The sequence below is a fragment of the Poecilia latipinna genome, unplaced genomic scaffold (genome assembly GCF_001443285.1).
Source record: "Poecilia latipinna isolate Pla-1442-1.1 unplaced genomic scaffold, P_latipinna-1.0 Scaffold1554, whole genome shotgun sequence".
NCBI lineage: Eukaryota > Metazoa > Chordata > Actinopteri > Cyprinodontiformes > Poeciliidae > Poecilia > Poecilia latipinna.
In genome coordinates, this window is record NW_015114170.1 from 1 (window position 1) to 9,780 (window position 9,780).

The window sequence follows — 9,780 nt, forward strand, 5'->3', positions numbered from 1 at the left end:
TGTGTGTGTGTATATATATATATATATATACACACACACACACACACATATATATATATATATATATATATTTTGGCTGAAAAAAAAAAAGGCATAGGCCTGAACCCCCTCAGCCAAATCATCAACAAGACTGGCTACGGATACCGACTTAAGAATGGGGCCACAATCAGTCACCTCCTCTACATGGATGACATCAAGCTGTACGCCAAGAGCGAGCGAGACATCGACTCACTGATCCACACCACCAGGATCTACAGCACTGACATTGGGATGTCATTCGGACTAGTCGGACTCGTCCACACAGAAGGGGTATCACTCCCAGAAGGAACAATAGCAGACATAGAGCACAGCTACAAGTAAGCAGATGGCAACCTCGATGAGGTCACAAGGAAAGGAGCCACAGCCAAATACCTCCAACGAATAAGGCAAGTCCTGAGAAGATACCCTGCCGGAATAATTAGCTGGCCAATGGAAGAGATGAAGGCCACGGATGTTAAGACTCGGAAGCTACTAACCATGCAGGGAGGGTTCCACCCTAAATCCAGCCCCCTGAGACTGTACACGAGCCGTAAGGAAGGAGGCAGAGGACTAGTGAGTGTGAGAGCCACTGTCCAGGATGAAACATCCAAGATCCATAAATACATCAGGGACAAAGACTCAACGGACGATGTGCTCAGCGAATGTCTCAGGCAATGGGGAACAGAGGACAAGGTGCTGGAGGAACCATCATCATGGGAGGACAAGCCCCTACATGGGATGTGACACCAACAAATAACTGAAGTGGCTGATATCAGGAAATCCTACCAATGGCTGGAAAAAGCTGGACTCAAGGACAGCACAGAGGCCCTCATCCTGGCCGCCCAGGAACAGGCCCTAAACACCAGAGCAATAGAAGCTCAGATCTACCACACCAGACAAGACCCAAGGTGTAGGTTGTGCAAGGAGGCCTCTGAGACAGTCCAGCACATAGCAGCAGGGTGCAAGATGCTGGCAGGGAAAGCGTACATGGAACGACATAACCAAGTGGCGGGCATAGTGTACTTATTGCTCAGAAATCTGGGGAAATGCAAGTAAAACAAATATTGATTTATTTAAGTTGCAAAAAAGCTATAAGGCTTATTTGTCATGAGGTGGTGAGGTAGGTGGTGAGGAGTGAACGCTGAGACCCAGGTTATGGTGAAAAGATGATTTAATGAAGTGGCTCAACACGGTCCAGTCAGGCAGCACGGCAGGAACAATTAGCTCACAGCTAACAACCGGTAGCAACTGACAATGTGAATCTTGAGCTTAGCAAACCAGGACTGTACAGTTCTACTGGAAAGCAATAGACACGATAGACAACGACAAACTTAGACACGACGAGGATCCGACGAGAAACACAGACAACAGGTGGGTTTAAATACACACGGGGTAATTAAGGAAATGAGACACACCTGGGGAGCAATCAACGGGGAGGACAGGACAGAGACTCACAGGGAAACAGGAAAACATAGAAAAACTCAAAAATAAACACACAATAACACGGATCTTGACATTATTAATAAGGTGGGAGACCATGAACCAACTGATAAACTCTTCTTTCAAAGTAATATATTAAAATTTAAAGATATTGTTTAGATAAAAATACTGGCAATAATGTATAAAGCATTGAACAAATCCTTCCTTCTGGTATTCAGAAATGATTTAAATTGGAAGAGAATAAAAATAATTTGCGAGGTTTGTTTATATTTGAATGTGCAGAAGAAGAGCCAGGTAAAATCTAGATGTGTTTCAGTGATTGGTGTGAAACTGTGGAATGAATTGAATGATGATTTTAAGTTTTGTCCTTTCTTGGTGAGCTTTAAAAGAGCTCTAAAATGTAAAATGACAACATCTTACACCGTTATGTAGATTTATATATGCATTGTGAAGATATCTTGGTGGGTTGTTGGGTATGAAATAGGGCAGCAAGAATAAGCTTGGCTTCAGCCTGTTGCTTTTTTGGTAAATTATGGGTTTATTTATTTTTTGTTCTTTCCTGTGTTTAATGTGGACAATTTACCAAAATAAAGTGATTGATTGACTGACACTGGAAAAGACTGTCATGTTCAAGCTGTGCTAAAAGCAGTTAGCCTATCAGCTATGCTAGGCTAAAATAGCATATCAATGCTAAACAACATGATAGTTAGAAACTGTCAATGACAGTTTCTAACTTCATTCCAATCCAAAAAAAAGATTAAAAAAAATATATAAAAATCAGTGTCGAGCTCATATGACCATAAAAAGGATTTCTGAATTAAAAATCTTTTTATTTTATTAAAATGCAATTAATTAATTACAGATCCTGTCATGAACTCCATTGAACATTTTAATTCCCACTAGCAATTTTTCTAAATTTTTATTAAAAATTATGGGGTTGCTATGATGTTGGCGCTGAATTTGATTCTTTAAAACTGGATGTTATCTGTTATGTTTTGGCTTTAAATGTTTCTGTTGAAAATTATTCACAACATGAAAGCTCAGATCAGTTCTGATGAAATGAGATAAACATCCCATAAAAGAGACGAAAGTGTCATAAAACCAAATGTCGGGCCTGCGATGAGGAAACGCTGAGGCGGATCAGCAGGAAGTGAAAGAGTTCAGCTGAGATTAAAGAGGATTAAATAAAAAACAAATGGGAACGTCCAGCATCCAAACACCGAAGAAAACAATTAAATGAACGGATTAAATAAAAAGGCTGCTGCTTCCTCTCTGCGCTGTTTAGTGTTAACATGGCAACTAAACCAGTGAAACCAGCGCGCTGCAGGGCGGACTGGGCCTGCAGCGTTATCTGCGGCGCAGCAGGAAACGTGCAGCAGCTGATAAACGCCACAAAGAGCCGCTTGTGTCCCGGAGCAGAACTACCAACTGGCTCTTCTCCTCCCAACCTCTGTTTCTGTGACCTCTGACCTTTAGGCGAGGCCGGCACAGCCTGACCTGGAGCTCCGGCCTGAAACTAAACCCTGCAGGAGCAGCAGGCAGGAAGCAGTTGATTAATTTTTGAGGAGATAAAATTGTTCCCCAGATAAAGTTCCAGTTTCGCCTCAAATCGGAAAAGAAAAGCCGAGTTTATCTGAAGCACGAAGCGTTCGGCAGCTTAACTCCAGGAAAACCACCAGTCTGACCAGGATGCCAGTGTTATCAGCTCATAGCTGCTGGTTTCTGTGGTTTCCTCCCAGTTTCAGCTGATTTGTCGTCTCCTCTGCTGGTTTCCTCATGGACCCAGACTAATTCAAGTTGGTTCAAACTGGGAGAGAAAGTTTGGTGGAGGAAAGACAGTTTGCTGTCTGATTAAATCCTCTTTTTCTTTTGACTTTAGAAGTCTTGAGTAAAAACAAACAAAAAAAATTATATTAAAATATGTAAAAGTTGTTATTCTCCTTGTGGAACATTTTCCTGTTGTTTTTTTGAAATGACAGACATAAATGTTTTATAGTGAAAATATGCAATAGAAAAACACGTGATCAAAAATTTTGCATCACAATTTTTTTATTTTCTCTTTCAAGGAAAAAAAAATCCTCAAGAAAACAAAATTAATGTTTCAATCCAGAAGGTTTTTTTTATTTTTTACATTTAAAGTAAATAGAAAATGTGTTCAGAGTGGAAACAAAAGAGCTGAGAGGAAAAACATCAAATTTCTGATCCATAAACCAAAAATAAAACCACAGCATTCAGCTAATTTCCCTGCAGCTCCAGATAAACAGCCATCCTGTTACTGCACCCTCACCTAAACCTGACCCTTTACCAAACATGAGTAATAATCCAGCCTGAGCTGAGTCGTATAAACTACCATTTTTAATGTTCAATATAAATTTTATATACATTTTGGGAAAAGTGGTTTGATTCACGTTTCCCTTTGACTCTGATATTATTTCTAATAACTGCACAGAATATTATTGTTACTATCATTATTTATCTTATTTTTCATACATTGTTTTTAACTCATTAAGATATTTATTGTGTGAATATTTATACCTGATAGTGTGCAATAGAGAAAAGACCATTTCTATTCTATATTGTTCTGTTCTATATTATTCTATATTGTTCTGTTCTATATTGTTCTGTTCTATATTATTCTATATTGTTCTGTTCTATATTGTTCTATATTGTTCTGTTCTCTGGGTTTGGCAGCAGAGTGACGCCTCATCCTGTCATCTCCAGAAACAATCTCTTGTTTTATTTTGCAGTTCGATGTTTTAGCTGCTTTTTCTCTCTGAATGTTTCATTTCTGGCTGATTTTTATGATTTTCTGCCTGTTTTTATTCACGTCTGCTGCAGGTTCATGTTAATCTGTGTTTAAGGGGTTCAGAGGTTTCATGGTTCAGACCTTCAGTCTGAATCGGGTCGGTGAAGTGCCAGGTTCTGTTTCATGAACAGAACCAGGGTTCTGGGTCATTTCTCCTGCAGGAAGTTGAGTCTGTGAGAGCAGAAGTGTTATCAGCTGTTATCGCCTCGCTGCGGCGGCGCTCTGGTATAAAACGGCAGACTGAGAGGAGGGGACAGACACACGGACGAACCGGGCAGGATGGAGCGATTTCAGGTGCTGGTTCTGGTCGTCGTGTTCCTGAGATGCACTCAGGTAAGGAAGCAGAACGGGCCGGCCCACAGGAACCAGAACAGACGCGGCATTTGGTTCAGCAGCTTAAGCATGGTGACATTCAAATGCAGAGAAAAGCGGATTTCCATGCAGCGCCGGCTGCAGCTGCTCCGGCTTTTATGGTTTCAGGTTCTGACGGGTCGGCCGTGACCGGGTCTGTTAGCCTGCCCGCAGCCCGGTTCTGCTGGGCGTAGCCTGGACTTTAACTGGACCGTCACCGGTAGACGGTCACAGACCAGAACGTGACTCCCCGCAAGTCGGATATAAACAGATCCAGTTTGAGTTTATGAAGCTACACTATAAAAAATCAACAGCAACAATTTTAGTTATTCAGTTTTTCATAAGAAAAACAACAAAAGTAAATTTTTCAAAATCAGATTTTAACCATCTTATCCATTCAGTTATAAATGTCACAGCTCACAATAAAATTTAGTTAAAAAAACTTTAAACAAAATATTTAGTGAACAAGCAGAAATACCAACAGATATTTAATGTCAAATTAAATATTTAGTTACAAACAGTAAAGTTATCGACGGGTTGGGTCCAGTCAGATAATCCCAGATCCAATCAGGCAGAACCAGTAATCAGAACCAGTAGAACCAGTGAACGACCCGCTGGCCTCTGGGAAGATTCTGCTTCAGCCGGGAAATAAACCCAATCAGATCAGAGGAGGAATCTGGTTCTGGTTCTGGTAAGATAAGCGTCCAGCAGATTTACATGAACTGCAGCCATGATGGCGTTTCACAGAGGCATCATGGGAAACGATGGTTTGCCTCAGTTTTACTGGAATAACTGGTATATTAATGAAGACTCACAGTGATGAGAGATGGAGACCAGATGGAGACAGTTCAGGGTCTGCAGGGTCAGAGGTCATGTTCAGGTTCTGGTTGAGCAGGAAAGTCTGACACCTGCTGGTGGAGGAGGGTAATAGTTTTATTCTGGATGTGTTTTGATCGGATTGAAGTGTCGCATCAATCTGACCTCAGAAGGACTTCAGGACTTTTTTATTATTCGTGTTGAGGAAAAATGAAATGTTAAGGATCTGAACAAGCTGCCATATCTCGCTAAGAAAGTAACTAAAATATTGAGACTAGAAACTAGACCAAAGATGATTTTGTTTTGCAGTGTATAAAATCACACACACGTCATAAGACAGGTTTAATATAAAAGTATGAAAGGCTGATCATAGAGCCTGCACTGTAAAACAGACGAGTTACAATAAATCAGACAGAAACGAGTCCTGTGATGAGTAATTTGTGTTACTATTGTGGCTCCTGACAAATTGGCGCCAACGTGACGCCCGACATGGGGCCCGATGTGGCCCAGGGGGCCCCTGCTGTAGAAGAGCAGTGCTCAGGCCGGAGACGCTCCTGCAGGGCAGCAGGAGAAGATCTGGAGGAAAAACACGAAGCAGACGCTAAGATTGAAGCAGACACAGGATGACGTCTGCAGGAAACGCAGATCAGTGAGCGCAGCCGCATGCAAAGTCCACTAATATGTTCATGGCTCATGGAACAGCTGATGCTTCTCCTTTGCATACACACACTCATGCACACACACACACACACACATGCACACATGCACACACACACACACACACACAGATCGTGGCCTGAAGGCTCAGGCAGGAAGTTCTGGTTGTTCTCTGGTTCTGACCCAAATCAAGTCGAGTTTATTTGTTTATTTCAGCACAAAACACGACACAGGAACCGATTATGAGACAGGAGAGAAACATTTTACCAATTCAGTTGTTTTCATTATTTAGTTGCCAAACTAAAATATTTAGTTAACAGACTAAATATATATATTTAAACTAAATATTGTGTTAACACTTTATTTGACGGGGTGAGCATAAGACTGACATAACGCCTGTCATGAACATAAAGTCTTTATGAATGTTTATGACTGTTGTCATGAAGTGTCATTCAGTAAATAATGACACATTTAATGCAAAGTTGCTCTAAAAGTTGAATTGAAAGTTTATTAAAAATGCCAACGTTGCATTAAATTGTCATTATTTACCAAATCATGCAAAGTTGGCACTTTTAATGGACTTTCAATTCAACTTTTAGAGCAATTTTGCATTAAATGTGTCATTATTTACTGAATGACACTTCATAACAACAGTCATAAACATTCATAAGGACTTCTTTATGTTCATGCCAGATGTTATGTCATGTTTATGACGGGTCATGTCAGTCTTATGCTCACCCCGTCAAATAAAGTGATACCGATATTGTTTTGGCAGTTTTGCAGTTTTCTGGAAGTTTGTTCCAGATTATTTTAGTTGTCAGATCTTTGAGCTGCAGTGTTCCAGGTGTTCCAGGTATTCCAGGTGCAGGTCGGTTCTCACCCTGCCCCTTCTCCCCCTCCAGGCTGAGACCTCCACCTCCTCCACTGTCGACATGGAGACCACCAGGACCTCAAACATCACAGGGACTAATGCGACCACGCTGCAGTTCAGCTGGTCACCCTCCCCCTCGGAGGCCAGTATTCCCCCTTCGGAGGCCGGTATTCCCACCTCGGAGGCCGGTATTCCCACCTCGGAGGCCGGTATTCCCACCTCGGAGGCCGGTATGTCCCCCTCGGAGGCCAGTACGTCCCCCTCGGAGGCCGGTATTCCCACCTCGGAGGCCGGTATTCCCACCTCGGAGGCCGGTATTCCCCCTTCGGAGGCCGGTATTCCCACCTCGGAGGCCGGTATTCCCACCTCGGAGGCTGGTATTCCCACCTCGGAGGCCGGTATTCCCTCCTCGGAGGCCGGTACGTCCCCCGGCGGCAGCAGCAGCCCCAGCAGTACCCCCCCCGACTCCTCCACCCACCCCTCCGTCACCGCCGGCCCCCATACGGACGTCCAGCCCTCTGCGATGACCCGGACCCCGACGGCTCCCAGCCAGAGCCCCCCCGGCGACGGCGGCAGTGCGCCCCGTCTGACCTCTGCCCCCCCCACGGCGGGGTCGGGCTGCGTGTCTGCAGGCCGCAGGCTGCAGCAGCTGCTGCTGGCTGCGGCCTGCATGCTGCTGCAGCGCGCTGCTCACACCTGAACCTGGACCTTCTCGGTTCAGCGGTGACGTGCTGCAGGCTGAGCTCTCCTCTCATCCATCAGAAATGATCTGAACTTCTGTTTCTATGAGCAACAAAACGTTAACCGGTTCTGCTCATGTTTTTCCTGAACTGAAAGTCCAACCGGCCGCTCCGCTTCGCTGCAGCTGATGGAAAACTAAACCCTGATCCTGATTTACATCCTGATTTTAAAAGGAAAACAGCTTTTACTTAAAGAACAACACATGCAAATCCTGCTGGTGTTCTTTGTGCAGAGGACAGGCAGGATTAAACCGCCTGGACAAACTTCCACATTCAAACAGGAAACCCGGCTCCGCATTATTAAAGCTTTACTCATAAAATCTGTCTGAATTTGCTGAATCCAGAAACATTTCAGATGTTTCACATTAAAATCAAACCTGGTCCAGATTAATCAGACAGGATTTATTTCCTGGGTGTAAAATATTTAGTCTGAGATCCTTCAGCTGCTCAGCCTATTTATCAAACATTAAAATCAGATCTTTTCAGGATTTCACAGCTTAAATTCAGTTTTCCTGATTTCAGCCTAAGTCCGTTTGATGACCAGTTCCTCCTTCCAGACTGAACTCAGAGCGACGCTTTGCTCCAAACCTCAGGAAAGATTAAAAACTATGAAACTGTTAGAGCTCAGGATTGTTTATTCATCTAATGTTGAATTTAAAACGTTGCTTATTTTGGTGATAAATTATTTCTGATAAAAATGTGATTGATTAATAATAAACCCTGAAAGTAGCTTGATTAAAACTTTTAATCCACTGATAGACAAAAGATGAAAAATGTCCTTATTTCCTTACTTGTAAAATAAATATTATTGTAAATATTTCTTTCACTGTTTGCACTTTCTTGCAGTTGGAATTTCCTTATTTGTAAAACTGATACCAAACTATGCTAAAGTTTCCTCTTTTTCATTGTTAAGTTTTTGAATAAAAGTTCTCATAAATAATTTATTCTTGTGATATTCTGACTTTATAATCGTATTTAAAACTAAAACTCTCTCCTCAGCCCAACAGTAAACCTGCATGTTGGTTTCTGGGTTGTCGTTGTGCTGCACGACTTTATTTTCCAATAAAATGTTTTCCGTAAGAGGAGGCGGCGGCTCCAGGTGAGTCCAGGTGTGATGGATTTCATCCGGCCCGGTGGGACGTTTTGCATTCGGTGGGGAGGAGACTGAGACCTGGAAACGGGTATCAGGTGAACGCCGCGCCATAAAAGGCTGCCGTCTGGAAAATTTCCCCCATTTGTGGCGCGTTGGGCAGGAAGACGGAGCGTCGGCATCGACGGTCAGCATGAAGCTGTGGGAGCTGCTGCCTCTGGCCCTGCTGGGCACCAGGCTCTGCTGGATGAGCTCAGCGCAGGTAAAACACCGACACACCTCCACCTGCAGCACAAACACATTTCACTGCTGCAATATCTCACAGCGAACCTGCAGGCTGCAGAATGGCTCTTTGTAAAAGGGGTTGTTTGGTTTTCAACTCACAAAAAGATTGAGTTCATGATAGAAAATCAAACTAAAACATTTTTTAATGATTCAGTTTTCAACTGTTTTTTTAAATCTGAGAACAGAAACTTGAATATAATTAAATCCTAAATAATGAGCAGAAAATGTATTTTTAACCACTTGAGCTTCAGATCAACAAGGTTTACATCCTGTAGCCAATCACAGCCATCGATTGTTGCTGCTGGAACATCAGGGGGCATCTGGGAACATCAGGGGGCATCTGGGAACATCAGGGGGCATCTGGTAACATCAGGGAACATTAGGGTAACATCAGGGAACATCAGGGGAACATCAGGGGACATCAAGGGAACATCAGGGGGTATCTGGGAACATCAGGGGAACATCAGGGAACATCAGGGGGCATCTGGGAACATTAGGGAACATCAGGTGAACATCAGGGAACATCAGGGGAAAATCAGGGGGTATCTGGGAACATCAGGTGAACATCAGGGGACATCTGGGAACATCAGCGGGCATCTCAGAACATCAGGGAACATTAGGGGACATCTGGGAACATCAGCGGGCATCTGGTAACATCAGGGAACATTAGGGTAACATCAGGGAACATCAGGGGGCATCTGGGAAC

General features: G+C 43.2%; 2 protein-coding genes across 2 annotated transcripts in view; both read left to right on the plus strand.

Annotated features, from left to right (window-relative positions):
- Positions 1–4,121: 4,121 nt before the first annotated feature.
- Positions 4,122–8,640, plus strand: LOC106963598 (nascent polypeptide-associated complex subunit alpha, muscle-specific form-like). The gene is made up of 2 exons (XM_015058611.1): positions 4,122–4,597; positions 6,991–8,640. Exons 1-2 carry the CDS (start codon positions 4,544–4,546, stop codon positions 7,657–7,659), a joined length of 723 nt encoding a protein of 240 aa, XP_014914097.1. The 5' UTR covers positions 4,122–4,543; the 3' UTR covers positions 7,660–8,640.
- A 197-nt stretch (positions 8,641–8,837) lies between these two features.
- LOC106963597 (dermokine-like) overlaps positions 8,838–9,780 on the plus strand; it is a 6,569-nt gene continuing 5,626 nt past the window's right edge. Inside the window, exon 1 of the mRNA XM_015058610.1 lies at positions 8,838–9,051. Within this exon, the coding sequence (XP_014914096.1) occupies positions 8,983–9,051 (69 nt within the window). The 5' untranslated portion in view covers positions 8,838–8,982. The remainder of the gene's footprint in view (positions 9,052–9,780) is intronic.

Coding starts and splice junctions, on each gene's coding strand:
- LOC106963598 (XM_015058611.1), top strand. CDS start 4,544: ATGGAGCGATTTCAGGTGCTGGTTCTGGTCGTCGTGTTCCTGAGATGC. Junction 4,598..6,990: donor TGTTCCTGAGATGCACTCAG/GTAAGGAAGCAG, acceptor CTCCCCCTCCAG/GCTGAGACCTCCACCTCCTC.